Consider the following 20,480-nt stretch of genomic DNA (forward strand, 5'->3'; position numbering starts at 1 on the left):
AATGGAAACAAAAATAGGGGGCCCGGGGACTTGGCCCCCTTTGCCTTCCCTGACACGCATCCGCCAAAACTGTGACCGATAATCGATCACATTTCAATTAGGATTTGCATGGAATTTAAGCTGATCATCTGTTTTAGTTTAACTGACATTTGCTTTGAATATTTAGCAAATTTTCGCTCTAAAGGGCTCTGGATGTAGTTAGACAGGGATAGCATAATACAGATATTTCCAAAAGGTAACAGTTAATAGATGTAATGCGCGTCAGGTATCTTAGAGGGTGTTCTTAACTTCTTTATCTTAATTTAATTACAATGAATACACAAAAGTTTCACTCATGCCTATCCAGGCGATACAAAACCATTACCCTCTAACTCCGCCTTAACGCGTAAGGCCTATACGAAGGGGAAATAACTGAGAGAATATCTCATAATTAACTCACTGCGAGAGAACATGTGCACACTGAGGTGAGATAACCACTCAAAAACCTTTTGAATAATTATCAAAATCGTGTCAATATCAATCAGCAATAGGTAACAATATGAATCCAGGGCTGATTTGCAGCACGCTTTGGGGTTCTGTCAATAAGGAACTAAACAACTGGGCTGCAACATTAGTTCAAAATAATACGGTACGTAGAAACATGATCTTACCTTTTTCCGGGTTTTACTTCGAAGGCCTAGCACCACTTTGCAACAGGAACACTATGATAGTCCAAAACTAAAAACGGAAAAACTGCGCCTTTATAAAGCTTGATACAACTCAAAGGTCGTTTTTCGTGTTCGTTTTTGGAAGTTTGAAGAAATATTTACAGAATCAATTAAACTTTGGATTAACCTGTTCGACCTTGCTATCTCTCCTTTTACGTCAATTGTAACCTTTTCCTACAGGAGTGTGTCTGCCTTTGTGTTCATGATATGGTTCAATTGAAAAGATTCACAATTGTTATCTCGTGTTCGCACGAATAAAATGGTACCATGTTGTACTTGTGTTAATCAAGTTCATCAGTTCATGACAAAAATTGAAGCTTTACCGAACAAGCAAACTCTTCAAAACGTGAGGAAATATAAACGATTCAAATGTTATCCCATGTTCACGCGATTAGATGGTTTATTGTGTACAATCAAGGGGAGTGGGGGATTGGGGGATGACCTTGATCCCAAAATTGCCCGACCATGGACATTCGAAAGTCAGGGGGGGGGGGGATTGGAGGAGCTTGCTGGACACCAAATTACACTAGGGGCGCTGTTCATTATACAGTTTCACATCTTATGAATGTTACGCGTCTTGACCTTATATTATAATGGTACATTTAAAGCTTTTGTACCTTTTCCTATTTTTTGTTTCAGTGCTATTGCACATTTTGGTTATTGGAACGTTCGAAATATACCTCGAATCCGCCTTTTTTTGTTTCTCACTACGGAAAAGTGGCCGGGGATGATCCAATAGCCCCCCCCCCCCCCCCCCACGGTCAAAAAGTGGGGGATTTACGCCCCTGGGCAAGCCCACCGCCTTCAAGGTGCCTGGGACCCTAATTTTTTTTCTTTTTACAATCCCTGAAGTACAAGGGCCACAAGTAATTTTGTAAGAGAAAATAAATTGACTAAAAATCCTGGCCTGCACCCTCATACTAAAGGATTTTATTTTTGGAGCAAAACACGGATCCCATAATTGACCATTATCATGTTGCGACCATCTTGATTTTTTCCCATTCAAATCAACGTAACCAAAGCGAGGCTGGAAGGAAAAAAATAGTCTGGGTCCTTTTTGCACCAAAAACATTATCATTCGGTACTGTTATTGATTGCAGGGAACAAGACTGAACTTGAATGGTGGCAGCATGATAAAGGTCTACTGAACCTGAGCGTCCACTGGGCCTTGGCTATTTGGAAACCGCATCCGGAACGAAGCCAAGGTTTTGAAAAAAGCCCACAGTATTGTTGTACAGGCACAATACCACGATGATGTGTTCTTTCCAGCACGAGTGCACAATAATGAAACGCAGTGGCTAAAGTTCACGGCTGTCATTGTCATGTACATGTACAATATTTGTCGTCGATACGTGTGAAAAACGATCCGTGAACAACTAAAATGCTGGGTTATTTAGAGGTTCACAGCAACAACAGTGCACCACAAAAGGCAAGGTTGAGAATATACTGGAGGGGTATACTCTCTGACCAATAAACGTTTACGACGGTTCACAACCACCAGTAGCTTCGGTTGTCCAGTGTGTGTGTTTTTTCAGCGGATCATGGGGAAACCAAAGCCGGGGAAGGACGGCTTCCCACCCGGCCCAAAGACGCTGCCTCTGCTCGGTAGCATGGTGGACTTCGGAACCAACGACGCTTTCCTGGCCAAGTGGTCGGAGTTGGGCAGGGAGTACGCGTACGGGAGCGTGTTCAGCATCAAGACGGAAGGCCGGTGGGTGGTGTTCGTCACCGGTTGGGAGGCAGCTCGAGAGGTGCTGGTCAAGAAGGGGCTGGACTTCTGTGACAAGCCTCGGTACCCGTCTGCCAATCGCTACAATCCTGAGTACAAAGGTGCATACAAACGTTTAAAAACATAGACATTTTGAATAAAAGGGTAAGAGGGTTATGGCATGGTGTATAGGCATATGGAATTGAAAGCTAAGATATTGATGGATAGAAATTATTTGTCTACTTTCGGTCCGTGCTCCCCGGGTGCCCCCATTTGAAATCTTGAATTGTACACAAACAATATATACATTGCCCTCAATGTACGTCTCCCTTGAAAACACGTTTGCCACCCCAGGCAGATGCCCCCTATAGACCATTATCATGTTGAAGCCATCATCTCAATTTTTTTCCCATTCAAATCAACGTTACCAAAGCGAGGCTGGAAGGAAAATAGTCTGGTTCCTTTTTGCACAAAAATATTATCATTCAGTACTGTTATTGGATACAGGGAACATGACTGAAATGGTGGCCGCATGATAAAGGTCTATAGCAGCTTAACCCTAGTTAACCCTATATTGTGCCTATTTTACTGTCTGAGGTTAATAGGCTTCAAGACATATAATCCTTGAATTTGCACTAACGTTTAAAAGGAGTTGTTCATAGCTGTGGGTGTTGTATATAGTATTTTAACCATGATGCTAGGTTTACAATCTTATTTTACAGTCTTCCGAAACAGCAGACCATTTTTTTTTGCAGGCGGCCAGATTGTCGCCACGGCTTTCCATTAGCGCCCTCTATTGTCGGATTTTGTCAGAAGTACATGTACATGTACTACATGTATCTACATGTACATGTATCTACATGTATGCAAAACCATACAAAACGGTACATGATATGACAGTGTATTCATTATATAAACAGTGCAACAACGTGCTAAAATGTTTGTACGCTGACTAATATGCGAATACCTTCTTTTAAATAAAAAAAATAACTAAATATAAGATTAAGAGCACAGGACAGATGAATTAAAAATTCAAAAAAGAAAATCGGAATGGAGTTTGATTTTCCGACCTAGTAATAATATTGATTCCGTTTTTGTGCACCTAAAGTCATTTCCTGTTCTAATTGTTTCTTTGATAAAAATGTGAAATCTGAAAGAAATTAAGTGCAAAATTTACTGAGATTACAAGAAAGAAAACGATATAATTATAAAATAAGTCTATAATTAATTTCACTGGTATAGAGCTGAATAGTTCAGTCTGCCGCATGCATTGACCATCCTTTCGTCATATTAACGAACCTTATCACTTAATATCAATGGACGCTGGAAATAAGAAGTGCTGGGTTGTTTTAAGCATTCCCCCCATACTCATGGGGTGATTGCAAGGCTCCTATGTGACGTCACTGGTCTGTTGCTAGGCAACGGGATGTCCGTCGGTCGATATGTCTGGGTGATCAGATGTGTTATGTTCAGAAGTTCATGTTAAAAGTCGCACCAGATTGTTTCTGTAATGCAATTCTGTAATGTTTCTGTAATGTAATGAAATTCATTGTCCGATTAATTGACAGAAATGACAGCTGTTTATTTATTAATAACACCGTATGTATTTTTAATTAGGCATATATCACCTGTCTTTATCATAGGCCTATTCATAAACTCAAGTGTAGGTCTATAGGCCTACCATGCATGCATGGCCTTCATGAATTTTGCCGATATGCGGCAATGAATTTGCACAAGTGTTTGCACAATACTGTTTCCTGAACATGAGTCTGCATGTTGTTTGCATTACATACGAGAAATGATGACTGCTAATTGAGTAAAACCAGGAAGCGAAACCGACTGTGGAATAATGAACCTAGACTTGCGCAAGTCATCCATTGTTTGTTATGTTTTTGTCAGCTTCGGCGAGAGAGAACGAGGGACGATGTGTTTATTCAACATTTAATTAACAGGCCATCAGCCTCGGTCCAATATTTTGGCTACCGGTATCAAATGAGGGGAATAATCGTCATAGCGATTTTTGGCAAGGTATACACCTCCAGAGTAGGAAAATATGTGATAGCATTGCAGGGGTGGCAGCTTTTTGGGTGTTATCACCTTTTTTTCTCCAAAATGTCCATCAAAATGCTTGTTACCACTCTAGGGGCGGTATACCTTGCGCATGCGCACTATAATCATTTGTGCCCTGATATGATACTGACCAAACCCCAGGATGATGAGCTATTACTTTATGATGAAGATTGGAAAGATCAACCCCAAAATCACATACGAGAATATATGGCCCAGCAGATATATTTTGACTAACTTCAATCAGCTGTTTCAAAATAATAGGGTATTTTATACATTAGACGACGTCTCAAGAGTGATGCATTCATGATGATGATGAGGTTTTGCTTAAGACGTCCCTGAGTCGCATCCTCTGACGTCATCCGCCCAGGGAAGGCGAATAGATCAGGGGACTGCTCAACATGTCACTCAGCAGGCACGGAGGAAATTCTCGTCTAGAATAATAATGATTGCACTTCTTATTTACTGGGGTTTTGTTCTGGAGAGAAAATGATGAGAACAAAGAATACTCATGTTTATTTTTTACAGTGTGGGATGGTTGAAGTATAGGAATGTTAATTATAGAAGGAACATATTTCGATCAGTCAAGAAAGGGGCAAGTCCAAGAATTCGAACACGCTATGCCCCATACGTATTCATGGATTTCAGTGTTTGTACTGTTGTGTTTGACATTTGCAACGAGAACACCTACCCGACTTTTTTTTTTTATAGTCTTTGCAATGATTATGTAATTAATGAAAACAAGGTGTTATGCTTGTGACAAAAGGGGACCTTTTCTTGGACTTACCCAAAGACAGAAAGTTAAGGGTCTGTGGGATATTGGAATTTCTACCGGCGCTATGTTATGTTCGTTGTAAAAAAAAAAGCCTAAAAACAATCCCAGAATTTTTTAAAAGCTTATTTTCCCTGCTCGAATGTTGCGTTTTGGTTCAGCGCCCCGAACCATTGTATAGATTGCAGTGTGAGACAGCGGAATCAATGGGCAGTGGATTTTTTTGCCCTCACGTTTTGAAAAAAAAACCCAACGAAAATTAACTCCTCGCCCACATTTGGATTTCAGCTATAAACACACCGATGTACTGTGCCCCTCCCCCTCGTATAGGGAGACCTTTAATTGAAAATGGAAACAAATAGTTTCCCGCCAAATTGTTTTTAGTTGAGGGTATTAGTTCTTAATAAAAAACAATTAATAAACATAGTTTGATGTATTTCAGGGATTTTTGACGCTCCATGTAATGACCAGTGGAAGTGCCAACGAAGTTTTGCGCACACGACACTGCGCAGCTTTGGCTTTGGCAAAGTAAGCCTGGAGGGCGCCATCATACAAGAAGTCATGGACCTCATGAAGAAACTACAGGTAAGGTGGGAACAATTCACAAAATTAATATTAATTTTTCGTCGGATTAATCATGACGTCACAGACACCACGAAGTAACACTCGTGTACACACAAGATTTTGCTTTTTAGGTTTTGCCTTCTCTTTTTGACTTGATTTTCTTATCAGTATTCTTTAATATCTGTTTTGATTTACCATGGAGAGAAATTAAATGTTACCAAATTAAAAACGAAAACATGAAATGAAATGATTTCAATAAGTCTTGTCCCTAAATCAGCAGGATGGAGTGAATTTCCACTCGTTTAATGTTCTCTATTTGAAAATAAACATCCAGCACAAAGACTGTTCCCTATAAAATCTTATTAAAAATCCACTTGATTTCTAAAGTTGAACGCCTTCTAGAACAACACTTTGCGTCAAAACTGCAGAGTATTTTCAGTTGGGTTTTTCATTGTGGACATTTGATGTATTGAATTTATTAAATTTGCTGTTTACATAAAATCCAATCCACCTAGTAAAGCAGAAATCGAACCAAACTTATAAGATCCCCTCTCCCCTCCCCCACCGATTCTTCCTTCTAGGACCAAGGGGACAAGCCTCTGTACCCCCGGGACCTCCTGGGAGCCCACACCGCTAACATTCTCTTCTCGATAACCTTCGGCGTCCACTACTCTCACGACGACCCGGAGTTCCAACGGCTGCTGGACTGCTCCCGTACCCTCATGGTCGACTACGGCAGCTCCCGTTGGTCCACGGGGAAAGACATGGCCCAAGCGTCCCGAGGTTTAGAGAAATTTGTCACGGGACAGATCCAGAGTCACGCGGAATCCCGCGTGGCCGGCGAGGAAGCGCGCGATTTCATCGACGCTTACTTGGCCAAGATTGACGAGGACCCGGCGGCGTTTACACACGATGAGCTCGCCTACGTCTTGGTGGATTTGATCGGTGCTGGGATCGAGTCTGTGTCATTCACTCTACTGTGGACGCTACTGTACATGAGTCGATATCCAGACATCCAAGACAAAGTGCACGAAGAAATCCAAACTGTGAGTATAATGGGTCATTCATAAATACTTAAGACAGTTCACCCATTTCTATTGGTCGAATCAGTCACGTGAGCGGTGTTCACTGAGTAAAGATCAAACCTTGTATTGAAAAAAATAATCTTCGAAAGGTTTGAAATGCGTCTGGTAAAAAAAAGAAAGAAATATTAGATAAAAGAGTTCAGAAATTTATTGTTAGCTATAAATTTAGGCCACAAATATGATTTTCCCAAAACTATAACTGCGTTTATTTTTCAGAGTCGAAGTAGCTGTCTTTGAAAATAAACAACTATTATTTTGCGACTTTAAACTAAATTCTCTAATTCTTTAGGTTATCACGATCTTTTTTTATACATTTCTTTTCTTTATACATGTATAGGTGATAGGGGAACGTAATATCAAATGGGAGGATCGGAATTCGCTGCCTTATAGTCAGGCTACCTTGATGGAGATCCAGAGAGCCGCCAGTCTATCGTACATGGTCGTCAGGGCAGCATACACAGACTCCACCATCTTTGATTATAAGATCCCCAAGGGAACCGAGGTGTGGGTGAACATTTGGTATGTATTTTGCCGAGGAAAAGGGCATTGAATCTGTATGAATTGCGAACTAAACTGACTGGAATTTTAAAAAAGAGGAAATTCCATACTGCTTGAAGCTGTGCGTGTAGGCCTAGTCGTGATTTTGTGGTTTTTTGTTTACGTGGCACGTATGGAAATGAAAAATGAGGAAATCTGCTGACCCTAGTGAAAATTGTACTATGACCAACTTATGTAAGTTCACAACCACATCCTGCACCGAACACACATACAAATCATCGTTTTCCAATGAGTGAAAACTAGGGACCAGACGATTGAGAGTGCACATCACTAAAAACAAAACAGATTTTAGTTCCTTGAAAAAGAATTATTCAAGTGGGCACTGGAGTGCAGACTCGATCTATTCGATTGAACACTGTATAACTATGTTTCTAAATGTTTGCTTGTTTTTGTATTTTATTATGTGTTTGTTATGGATGTCATGCCTTACACAAGATTTTGCTTTTTAGGTTTTACCTTCTCTTTTTGATTTCTTATCATTATTCTTTAATATCTGTTTGATTTACCATGGAGAGAAATAAAATGTTACCAAATGAAAAACGAAAACATGAAATGAAATGATTTCAATAAGTCTTGTCCCTAAATCAGCAGGATGGAGTGAATTTCCACTCGTATAATGTTCTCTATTTGAAAATAAACATCCAGCACAAAGACTGTTCCCTATAAAATCTCATTAAAAATCCACTGGTAATCCTTACTTTTAGGACCCCTTTCCTATATAAGGTTAAAAGACTCACCAAAACAGCTGACTAAATGACACTCAAAAGTGACATTCTGATATTTATTGACACATTTGAACATTTGGCATTTAGCAATGACACCTCTTGAATATCAGCAGGTTTGATTTTGTAGAAAGAGGGCAGGGTTTTGATTTATGAGGGGTTAAAGACGACGATGACAAACAGAAAATAAATTTAAAAAGCAAGATGGCGAACTGCAAAAAAAGGTAGGAAAGTCACATTTTCTTTGAAAGTGCTTTCAAAATTATAACTAACATGAGTTTGTTTGAAGAAAAAAAGACTTCTTTAGCCTGCAAAAGTCACTTTGGTACTGGACAGTCATCTGCAAAAGTCAGTTTTGAACAGAACTCGTACAAAATAGAGGTGTCCTAAAAGTAAGGATTACCAATCCACTTGATTTCCTCGCATGTACATATTTAAATGTCTTGCTTTGAAGGTCAGTCCACCACGATCCCAAGGTATGGAAGGACCCCGAGACATTTAACCCGGGAAGGTTCTTGAACGAGGATGGCACGGAACTGGTTCGTCACGAAGGTTTCATCCCTTTCTCTGCTGGTGAGAAATTTTGTGATCCAAACAGAAAGATCAACAAGGCTGACTGGTCTCGGATTGTGATTAAACTGATTTGACTGATCTGATTGCACTGATTGAATCGATTGAATTGATTAATCTGATTGCACGGATTGAATTGGATGATTTGATTACACTGAATTGATTGATTGATTTTGATTGCACTAAACTGATTGAATTAATTAAATCGATGTGGTTGATTAGATTGCACTGAATCGATCTAATTGATTGAATTGCTTTGACCTGATTGAACTGATTGACCTGATTGAACTGATTGATTTGATTGAACTGATTGAATTGATTAAACTGATTGAATTTATTGCATTGATTGAATCGATTGTATTGATTAAATTGATTATATACTGATTATATTGATTAGATTGATTGATTGAATTTAATGATTGAAGTGATTGGAGTGAATTGATTCAATTGATTACATTGATTGGATTAAAAAGATTTAATTGATTGATTTGGTTGCACTGATTGAATGTTTGAAGTGATTGCACTAAATGAACTGTTTTGATTGCCATGATCGAATTGATTGATTGGATTGATTAACTGTTTCATTTTTGGTTGCAGGACGTCGGGGATGCATGGGCGAATCCCTTGGCAAGATGGAACTTTTCATATTCTTCACATCTCTCATGACACACTTCCGGGTGGAAACGCCCCCTGGTGAGGCCCCGCCCACCTCGGAGGGGGTCCTGGATTTCACCAGAAATCCTAAGCCTTTCAAAGTCCGATTTATGCCGCGATAGACAAAGGGAATAAAGGGGGGGGGGGGCTTTCTGCAATCATTGTGAATGTTTGGGAAGGTCGTTTAATGAACAACATATAACTCCCATTAATAATTATTCGGTAAGAAAATTCGTTAGTCATTAAACTGCCTTAATTTTGTTATACATTGTAAATAAATTATTTTATGAATGAGTGACATGACTTTATTTTTGTGCTATATTTCGAACTTTGTAAGAACAATAGGTGGCATATTTGCAATTCAATATGGATTTGAACGATTTGTTCGATGAATAATTTAACTAATGAAGGCCAACTATTTACGGTGAATGGGCGTAGATATGTAAGGTATATGTGTATATGCACAGTGTATAATGATTATAAGAAAGTAACATAGGCAAGTAATGAGCATTATTTTGGAAATAAACTTTAGTTCCACCATTTCTTCTTTTTTTTTCCATGGGATAGGGATGAAAGCAGTATACTTGAGCACACAAAATAAGACACATACTTTATGCAAGTCTTCATCATTTTTGCAATTTATTTAATTTCATCATACCATTTAAATAACAAAATTAATGGAAAAATCTCACCCCTGCTATACCTCGAATTACATAGACATATAAAATAGATACAAAATCCCCTAAACAATCCTATATATAACTAGACTGTTTGCAAGTTGTTATTGCCCTCTTTGCGAAATTTGAATATTTTCACCAATTGCATAATTTTTTTTTATTTCGAACAGATGCTTGCAATTTCTTTTGTTATTCCGGATACTGGTAAGAATGACAATTTTATTTTGAAATATATTCTGTTCATAACCCAGTTTACATTTGGCACGAACCTGAGTGCGAAGTATTTTTTGAGACAAAATGAAATAAGTGTAGTAATGTCTCCATTATTTGCAATTTTATGAGTGGTGTACACATATCGAAGGATAATGTTTTAATCTACATTACATGTCTCACCATTATATTTGTGTTTCTTAATATGAATGTATATATTTTCAACATTTTTGTAAAACTAAAATTCACTTCAATCACACCGCAAAATGAGAATAGATTCGGTAATATCCAAACACCCTTATTAATATCCCATCATCCTTATTAAGTAATTTGCCTCGTTTATTAAATCACAAAAAAAGCATTTTCGTCAAAATTGAAAGTTGCATAATGTTAAGTGCCAATTGAACGTTTATGCATACAGAAATAGTAATTTTCATCTAAATTATCTACTTTTTTTATAATAAACTTGACTTTGTTTTAGCCCACAAGTGTACTTTTGTCTTACACATAGAAGATTTACATATGACATTCTCACTGCAAACGTTGAGTTACTCTCTCAAATATGATTACAAGAATATTGTAACAGACCGACTCATTTCATAGCATTTAATGAGCGCATGTATTACAAACGAGGTATTATTGTAGCTAAAACCACAGCCTAAGATCTACCTGTTTATGGGAACAGCGGAACGAAAGGAGCTAAATTTGAATATTTTTGAAGATCACAGAAATGATAAGGGTTCTAGTAAAACAAATAGTGTATGTACAAGTGTACATGTATTTCAATATTTAATAATACTCGAAAATGAAATGATTCGCGATATATGATCAGTTGTTTGGTGTTTATAGTGGAATGCTCCACTTTTACATTCAGAAAACTTGATTGACAAGTTTCAGGGGGATTCTTAGTTTATAATCAGCATTTGGGATTATCACGTGAACATAAGCTGGTGTACCTGACCTGACCCCTCATACCGGCCTAACCCAATACAAGTCAACGGGGGAAAAGTGACAAATAAGATTAGAAACATACGGCTAGTTCTCCTAGCCAGATTTTTTTTTGGAAATCTAACCTGACATTAAACGGAAATATTCAAACAAAATACACAAATAAACGTCTTAGGAAAAAAGTGGATTAAACGATACATTATATTTCAATCCTTATTTCTGTTTCAGCCAAAAAAAGACAAGGGCGATAAATAAAGCAAAGCATTATACATGTACAATGTACTTAACATTGAAGAGAAACGAAAGACTCTGTGACAAAACAATAAAATTTGTCTTAACATGTCTACTGCAGTGCCTCCGATTTTTTCTTTAAAATGTGATCCATCTTGGTGCCCTACCCCAAACCATTAATAAGTAATGTCTCTAGTTTAGATCTGAAAAGAAAAACACGATTGGGTTGATTTAATTACTTTCCAGCGATAGTGACGTCAGACATAAGTTGAGCAAGAACCTGGTCAACATTAGATGCATCCGCCTCCTTACTGACGAATTTATCTTCTAGAGCCGACAGTAGGTTGGCTCCTCTGATCAGATCCTGGACCAAGGAGTACTCGGTGAAGCCAAGACGTCTCCAGTTGGAGATGTCGACCCTGTCAACAATGGCGGAGTGCTCCCCACTGCTACCCCGGGCCTGGCAGTTGATGGTACGGGCCATCTTGTCAATCTCTGCAAGACCAAGAGCTGAAGCAATGGTTGGGACTCCGATGTGGACGCTGCCACGCATAGCTGTACCCAAGTTGGATGGACAGCAGGTGATAACGCCCAGTGCGGGATCACTGGCAAAGACGCTCTCGCGGCCTGTGACCTTCTTCACGCCTTCTTCCATGGCCTTAATGGCGCGCGAGAGACGCGTAAAGACGCTCTTGATGTCACCTCCTTGCTCCATGGAGATGATGCGGAGGTGGTCACCTTCGTTCACCCAGACGACGAAGGTCTTGCTCTTGTTGAGGAAGATGCCTCTTCCCTTGGGCCAGAAGCGATGGTAACCGGACGCAGCCTGCATCTTATCTTTGCCACGGAAGAGGAAGTGACCGTCAACGAGCTCCTGGGTCTCCTCAGGCGTCATCTCAGTGTGGCGGTGGAAGGTACCGGCCAGGTCAGAGTAGGTGTCGGAGTCCTTGAAGGAGTCGAAGACCTTGGACATGAGATCTGCAATCTGATTCCTGGTTTCCACCGTGCCTCCTGGGTTGAGTGGGAAGAAGTTGAGGTTCCTAGCTACACGGATACGGCTGGAGAAAACCTTCGCCTTGGCTTCGTCTTTGAGAGCTACGGTCAGCTTGTCTGGATCCATGTCGGTGATGTGCTTCATGGATCCATCCAGCTTGTACCCCACGTGGTACTTCTCGATGACCGGATGAAACAGCTCCTTGAAGATTTCATAAGACTCTGGATCCCCGGCGTGGCATCCCACGAAGGAGGATTGGTAGCAAGTACCAGTGTTCATGGCCCTAGCGATGGTCCATCCTGCCGTCTTGGTCTTGATGTCCTTGAGCTTGTTGAAGAGCTCTGGGGTCATAACCTTACCCATCAGGGAGACATCCTTGCCTTTCTTGCCTTCTTCTTGATGGCTGGTCAGTTGCTTGGGCCACTGATTCTTGGCCAGGTCATCGTCCATGATCAGGTCAAAGAAGGGGTCATGCTTAGGATCCTTGGCCGCCATAGACTGTGTAACATATTCGGAGGATGCCATGTCGCTCTGTGATTGAGAAGCCTTCGGAGATGGTTCTGATGATGGGTTGTTTGGGGTGGTTTCGGTAGAATTACAGCCACCTGCATGGAGAGAAAACCAATTGAGGATGACAATAAATACAACCGGTGAATACTTTCTGCGCAGAAATCGATGCAGCTTGCTTAAACGATGTTCACGCGCGAGTATTATTGACAGCACATCATGTATGCTATTATTTTGAAGCATACGTTTGAACTCTGGTGCGATCCACAGGTCGTACAGTTTATGTGGTCTAAATCACCTCCAGGTGGCGCTTTTCATAGGGGTAGCGTGATTGGGGGGTTTGAAGGGGCTGGAACTCAAGGCCACGAGGGCGCTGATGTACAGCCGGGAATGCGCATAAAAGCTGCCCATGCTCAGGCCAGATATCAGCCTCATGTATTTGTTTTCTTTTCTTTCTTTTTTTGATGCAAATTTGGGGAAAAACAGCAATCTTTCAGGTTTAGGGTACACCCCATGTAAATAGGCAAAACATCCGTCCATCGAGCTCATGAATCAAAGTTATACACTCAAATTATTTTTATTAGAGAGTTATGAGAGTCATGGATTGGGAAACTGAAGACATGTGGCACTCCACCTCTGGCCTGGACTTGGGTTGCCAATTCTGAGCATTAAGTTTTGGATGCAATTGGGTCCGAAAGTGGCGCTATTTAGCCATGTTGGGGAGGGATCCTTTTTCAAATGGTAACTTTTCAAGTTGGGGAAACATCGTTCGTTTTCGGGGGTGGTCTTGGTGAGAATTTCTCCAAAAAGTCTTCAGTCCAGTGTCAACCCACCAAAAATCGAAAAGAAAATGTGAGGTGACAGGTTGATCATAATTTTACTGTGCAGCCTGAACACCTGTGAGGGTCCTGGGTATTTTTAACAGAATTGTGAATTATGGGGAAGTGTATCACTGGTGTTTAAGGGAATTTGCATACTGGGGGGTACCAGGTATAGCCTGACGGCAAGAGGTGTGGTTTTTTTTCTGTATAAAAGAGAACACTTCGACTAAAATAACATCGACGAATATTGTGTGCGGTGGATGGTTATAACTTTTCATGGGTGAGTGAGTCTGAGACTCTAGTAAGCAGGTATATTGAAGTAGTTCTCGAAATAAGGCATACGTTGTTTTCTGAATGCATGACTTGCAGGGAAGCGTTATAAGTATCACAAACCAGACCATGTTATTCAGGAAAATGAAAGTACATATTAAAAAAGTACTGAATGTGTTAATGTTGTTATTCAGAAAAATGAAAGTACATAATATTTATTAAGTACTAAATGTGTTAATGTCGTTAATTAATTTCACACCACACAGCAAACCTTTGAGCCAAAGTGCGATTCATCAGGATAATGATGACATACTTAAAACCAGTATTGGTTAAAGGGTCTTTATTCCATCCCAATTTGATTGGGATTGGGACAATTATTAATGCCCCCAAAATACTTTCGCTTCCGATTACATGGCATTTGAAAATACAGTGGGTAAGTTAAGTGGGGAATTTGTTTTTCTTTTTGGCTTTTTTTTGTGTAGGCTACGATCATAATGGAGATGTCTGCGTGTAGTCACGGGTAAACCGTAGTAATGAATGGTTTTCGGGGGGTTTCCAGGGGCGGATCAAGGAATTTTTGCAGGGGGGGATTCATCGGGAAATCTTGGCTGAAATGTAGACAGATTTTTTTTGTCCGGACACTGTGCCTCGTAAAATCAATAGGGGGAGGGGAGTGGGCTCGTACCATAGTTTCAATGGGGGCGCTGTTCAAATTCGACGATATTTAACATTACAATGTATATTATTACAGAATAGTGCTGGCTGACTTTTCATTTTTTTTTAAATAAAAACTACTAAAGGACGTATCGGACCGTGTCTGCCTTCTGTTAATCCATTATCACAATCACACATGCAATGGGGTGAATTTGGGTGGAGTTAGTGATGATCATGCTATAAATATATCTATTCTTCCATGCTTTACCCATGGTTTATTGGTACAATTTGAAGCAAACGCCAGGGGGCGTCCTCTTTCTGGTCGGGATTACGTGCTCAACTTGGGGCGCTGTCCAATACTGCGGACTTTTGGATGTTCTCGTTCATGCAACTCTAAAAAAATAAAATGGTGGTAGAAACTGCAAAGGGGAGAACTAAAACGCAGAAACCGAAAACAGGAATCACACATGCTAATGTTAAAAACGGAAAACAAACAAAATGGTCTACATGTACCATGCACCAGATCTCTCATATCCATGAAATATTTTCAATTTTAGTTGCACGAAATGTTTGGATTTTAAAAGGTAGCAAAAATCCTCTTGGATGTTGTAACTTTTTATAGCAATACCAATACAAACTGTATCAGTGAGGGCAGCAGAAATTAAAACGTTCTAATATAAGGGTGTTTTGAATCGTCAAGACCAGAGGGCGCACCATAATTTATGTCAGAAAGCGATATGCATATAAAGAAAGCAGTATGGATGTTGAACTTGAAATTGGTCATCGCTGCACTGAAATTACAATTCCATCGCTGGATGCCTTGAACTGCGAACACGTGACCCATTTGTTATATCGACAACGAACAAAAACCTTGCTATATTTCTCACAGCATTTTCGCTCTAAGCGCACCCTTCATTTTTACTGTGCAGGTAAAACATGAGGTTGCTCTAGGAACCACATTTCAATAAAGTGAAGTACATTCCCTACAGTGTGGAATATACTATCGACAAGATTCTGACATAATTGATATTGTCGTTTGTGCTTTGTGATAGCAAGGAGTGTTTTTATTCATTATAGCAGGCCAAAACCACGCATGTATACAATGTAGGTCCGGTTGCGTAGGCCTATGGTGACTGGCAATTTATTGCATTTCCGCTGAAGCGCAATGAATCATGAGAACTGCGTGTGGTCGATTGCAATTTATACTGTTCTGTATACAACCATATTCTCCGGAGCCAGCCCTGCCCTATGTGTGCATAATGTGCGGTTTAAATCAACCACGGAGGAAAATAAATATCAGTGTTGCAGTTTTAATCACAGAGTGTGTTAACTATCTAAGGGATTTTTTAAGTCTTTACCCTCCTATGCAAACATACATTCTCAGTGTGCCAATTCTGTCCTTTCAGTCACAATAAATCAAGCGACTGTCTTGATACGGCTGTGCTTTGACTGTAGGTGATTGATAAGAAAGTTGTGCCTCCGTCTGTGATTCATTAGATTTTGATGTAAAATCACGACAGCAAACAGCAGTATAATATGTAACACAACAATCATGGCAATCAAGTGAACGTCTACTCGCATGCATGTCGCGTGCCTAAAACAGCTGATCGTCTGCATGGTGATTCGCTGCTCAGCGCACTCCCTGTGGGATATCACGTACATGACGTCCCACAGGGGACATCACGTACATGATAACCCACATGGAGTGTGCCATAACTTTTTTTATAAACTTAACACATATCGTTCTAGGCCAATGAAAATACAGTATTCAAGACAGAGGTATAACAAATGTCTTTATTTCATAACACATATTTGTAAATAATATAAATAAAACCTGATTGTGATAAAATTAAATATTTTTCCGTGAATATAACTTATCCAAAACTACATTCCCGAGTTGAAATTCTGACCAAATATCCCATACGTAAAATACCTTGCGTCGGATAAGTATATACCTTGGAAATTCCTAGTTTTATGAGTAAAACCCATTCTTCGTGAAATCTTTGTGGAGACCTATCCATAGAAATTGCCCTGTGGACACCTTTACACAATCGTTTGTATCGTATTCTACCAGGGTCTCCATGCACAAGGCGTCAATTTTCAAGTTAGTTGCAACTAAAAGATACCAAACACCTTGATGAGAAAGAAGACACCAGAGAAACCCATCCACACCATCTATTATATTCACGCAACAAAGGCTAAAGCACTCAGGGGACTTGAAAGCTGCATTATTTGAATATGGATCCGAAGATGCCAGACTGGTCTTCTTTAAGCCGGGAACAATAGCGGACAGCGACATTGACTTGTGATCAGGGAAACAGAGCAGTAAACACCAGAAACACAGATCGATGGAAGGTGGATATCCGCCAATGTCAGTATTTTCTTCCGTGTCTCATGTTGTGTTTAGAGTTTTGCCTCGCGATGGCGTACGATACATTTAGCATCTTTTTGGCTCCTTATATCAAAACAAAACAAAACAGACACACACATACACATACACGAAACAAAATAACCCCTCAAACATGTCAAAACAAAACTTCAATAAAATTCGAAGTATTGGTGAACTAAGGCCAAAAAAAAGGCTCCGGTTTCTGGTATGTGCGCGCGTCGCCGTAGCCATGCGCGTCGGCAAAATGAAAAAGTGTTTTTTTTCAATGAAAGATGATGTCTCAAAACCGCCAAACTCACTGGTTTGACTGGAATCCTGCTGCTGCACAATTTTAACGTGTTTTTAGATTGGGTTATGGTCGACAATAAGCTTTATGTGGCCTCTCTGGACTCCCATATATTTGCACTAAGTTTAGTCGGGCACCATTTGCAGTCATCAGCCGACATTTGAAGCAAAACAATCAGGTAAAAAAAAAAAAGCCGCGTCGCCGCACCACGTTTTGGGCAAGCTCCATACCAGAAACCGGAGACTTTTTTTTGGCCTAATGATCAGCGATGGATGGCTAAATTTTGTGATCTTTTTATTAAGACAGTCATATTTTGGGAATAGAGTGTGCAAATTAAGTGAAGTTTTCACAGTTACTAGTGCTTTACTCCTATATTATTTTTTTTATGAAATAGAGCGAGCCACATATTTTATTTTTTAAATAGTCCTTCTAACTCGTTCACTTTCTTTTTGACTCGCCCTGTATTGCATTATACTCTAGTCAAATGCAATGCCCATTGTACTTCACATGAAATAGCCTTGCTGGTTTGCACCGCGTGGTTGTAGACTACAGAGTTTGCCTTTTCAGCCACACAATTTTGAATTTGAATATGAATTGTGCACTGAAAGCACAATAGGTCGCTGCCCCTGCACACCTTGTTTGACACCGTCGCAAGTGGGGGGTTGTGATCGATGGTTGCTAGGTTAACACAATAGTGGAAGGACCACCGCAACGTGCTATTATGAACTCGCGTGTACACATTGAAGCATGGTTGTATTTCAGTTTGTTAATTTTCTGAATGCAAACACTGTTTAAGTATAATCTTCAATAAAAAAAGTATGATTTCTCCAATGTTACTTGCTCTCTAATGGAGTGAAAATTCACTTCATTCCTGTGAAGATTCACTCCCACAGTCGGAAACTAGGGCCTTGACGTTTTAGAGTGAAATTTCTTCAATCGTAAAGATCGAGTTTTCACTCGAACTTCGACTGAAGTGATTAATTTTTCAGACTATTTCAATCGAAAATGAGAGTGATTTTCACTCTAAAACGTCCAGTCCCTAATTTCACTCTTTGGAATTTAGAGAGTGGTATGCAAAACTGCAAAGAGCAATACTCAAATCAACCGAACTTAAAAAAGACAATAATGGATAACATTTTCTTATAAACATTAATAAGTGTATAAAGAACACGACACAAAACAATAATTGGGGAATGTCTTCACATATAAATTTAGTGATTTTTCTTGAGCATGTCTAGTTAGATTGGTAGGAAACGCATGTTAGTCATGTTAGTGAACTCTCATACGAAGGCCACATAGATCATTCAGATTTAACATCACAACTACTGTTTGTTGTCACGCACTAAAAATAAAGCTAGCCTGCTCGTAACTAAGCAATGAGCGTGTGACGTAAGTGGCGGTAGGGTTTTGTGTGTGTTGTTATCGTATGACTTTGAATGCAAACTTGCTACTTGGCCGAGGGTCGAGTGGTTGACGGCAAACACCAATATGAATTACTTCCAATCTGACGATAACGTTTCATTTTACAGAAAAGTTGCATTTGGGTTTGTAAAAATGAGGGCATATCTTTTACGCTATGGGACTGTTTTTCACACTGATTTTTATCTATAAGTTTCCTCCATGGTTAGATTTAGAACGACAATCCTTGTAAACCGTTCTATAAGATATACTTTACAAGGAGCTCATATTATTTGCAAAATATGTATGAAACCATTAGCGACATGATTTAATATGGAAACTGAATTTAGCCGCGGCTGGGAGTGTTTTTTTTTCTCTTGACTTTTGAAACATGTACATGTACCTAACACGGTAAAAACAACATGAATATATATTCAACAGTGTATTAATGCCATTTACATGTATATCATGAAAGATGCTTTCCAGTGCTATTTCGAGCTAATTCACCATGGAAATTTGGTTTGTTTGTTCAATTGATATTTTCCTAAAGTAATATAAAAGTTATTCGCTTTTGAACGAGACATCGAACGAGAAACACATCGACAGTGTATTTATTGAATTATTTCTTAACAAAATTCCAATTATTTGCAGCCGGCCCCACAATAATTCGGCTCTCGCAGGGCGGGTTCATTTGTGGGCAAAATGAAAGCCTTTGATCAGAGTGCTTCGGAAGCCAAAAATCGAGGGGAAAAGTAGGGGGTTGGTTAAAACAAAACATTCGAAATAATTCTATTATAACAAAATTGAAATTGAAAAATAAAAAAAATCTTTTTAAAGAGCACGAGGCGATTAATTGACAACTCATTTTTTTTTTAACCAACTCTGTGATATACTAGCCTGAGCATGGAACACAGATTGTGTATCATCCATAATAATGTGCGAAGGTTATATTTTTAGAACAGCAAAATTGGTCGTTCATGATTTTCTGAATCAGCGCAGGGGCTACACTGCACACATGCACACACTGTACTGTGCATCTATTCATTACCATTGCGCTATACGACAGGATGTACGTACATGTACATAGGCCGGGGTCAAATTGATGCCTGGCAGCAGTGAATGACATAGCATGCCCGATGAAGACAGCGGTGCTATGTCAACTATGTACGGATCCCCAATGGGGGTACACCTGCCTTATATGGCTAGGCCAATTAAACAAGCAATTGCCTCCCAACCAAATCCATTAAGAAACTCACCACGATACGCTTGGAATATGCTAAATAATTCACTTGGGTTCAATATCACATGTACGTCAGATTTAGGATAATCTAACACAGTAATAACAGTACAATTTTCTCGTGAAGACCCTTTCACACAAATATTTTGAACAGAATATAATGATATAATCAATGACTTACCGGTTAGATATCGGTAAGTTAATGCAAGTAAGCACGTCACAAGCACTATCTTCCCCGTGCAGATTAACGTTGGGCGCCTGATGACTGATAGTCTTGCCGTTCTGAAGGGAAAAGCGACCGCTGCAGTTGACGCGACTGTTCCGTGGTTTGGCGGAGGTAACAGTGGACCTCTCGGGCTAGGCGTACGGTGCATAGCGCATAACGCACGGTCAGACGGCCTTGTGACGAGACATAAATAATTAAGCAGTCTGCTACGCGGGTGATGGCGTC

General features: G+C 39.7%; 2 protein-coding genes across 3 annotated transcripts; one reads left to right on the forward strand and one right to left on the reverse strand.

The window, feature by feature from the left end:
• Window positions 1-1,962: 1,962 nt before the first annotated feature.
• LOC119722995 (cytochrome P450 2U1-like) lies at window positions 1,963-10,652 on the forward strand. Its single transcript, XM_038193444.1, has 6 exons — window positions 1,963-2,537; window positions 5,697-5,839; window positions 6,400-6,864; window positions 7,241-7,422; window positions 8,638-8,756; window positions 9,351-10,652. Exons 1-6 carry the CDS (start codon window positions 2,249-2,251, stop codon window positions 9,527-9,529), a joined length of 1,377 nt encoding a protein of 458 aa, XP_038049372.1. The 5' UTR covers window positions 1,963-2,248; the 3' UTR covers window positions 9,530-10,652.
• Window positions 10,034-20,480, reverse strand: LOC119722994 (arginine kinase-like). 2 transcript variants are annotated; one of them, XM_038193443.1, is made up of 3 exons: window positions 20,211-20,434; window positions 14,988-15,112; window positions 10,034-13,072 (listed from the first exon to the last, which is right to left on the reverse strand). In XM_038193443.1, the coding sequence occupies exons 2-3, from the start codon at window positions 14,989-14,991 to the stop codon at window positions 11,709-11,711; spliced, it is 1,368 nt and encodes a 455-aa protein (XP_038049371.1). In that variant the 5' UTR covers window positions 14,992-15,112; window positions 20,211-20,434; the 3' UTR covers window positions 10,034-11,708. The 2 variants fall into 2 exon arrangements, with proteins under 2 accessions (XP_038049371.1, XP_038049370.1); XM_038193442.1 differs by lacking the exon at window positions 14,988-15,112 and having other exon boundaries at window positions 20,211-20,480.

Source organism: Patiria miniata, unplaced genomic scaffold (assembly GCF_015706575.1).
Source record: "Patiria miniata isolate m_02_andy unplaced genomic scaffold, ASM1570657v1 HiC_scaffold_16, whole genome shotgun sequence".
NCBI lineage: Eukaryota > Metazoa > Echinodermata > Asteroidea > Valvatida > Asterinidae > Patiria > Patiria miniata.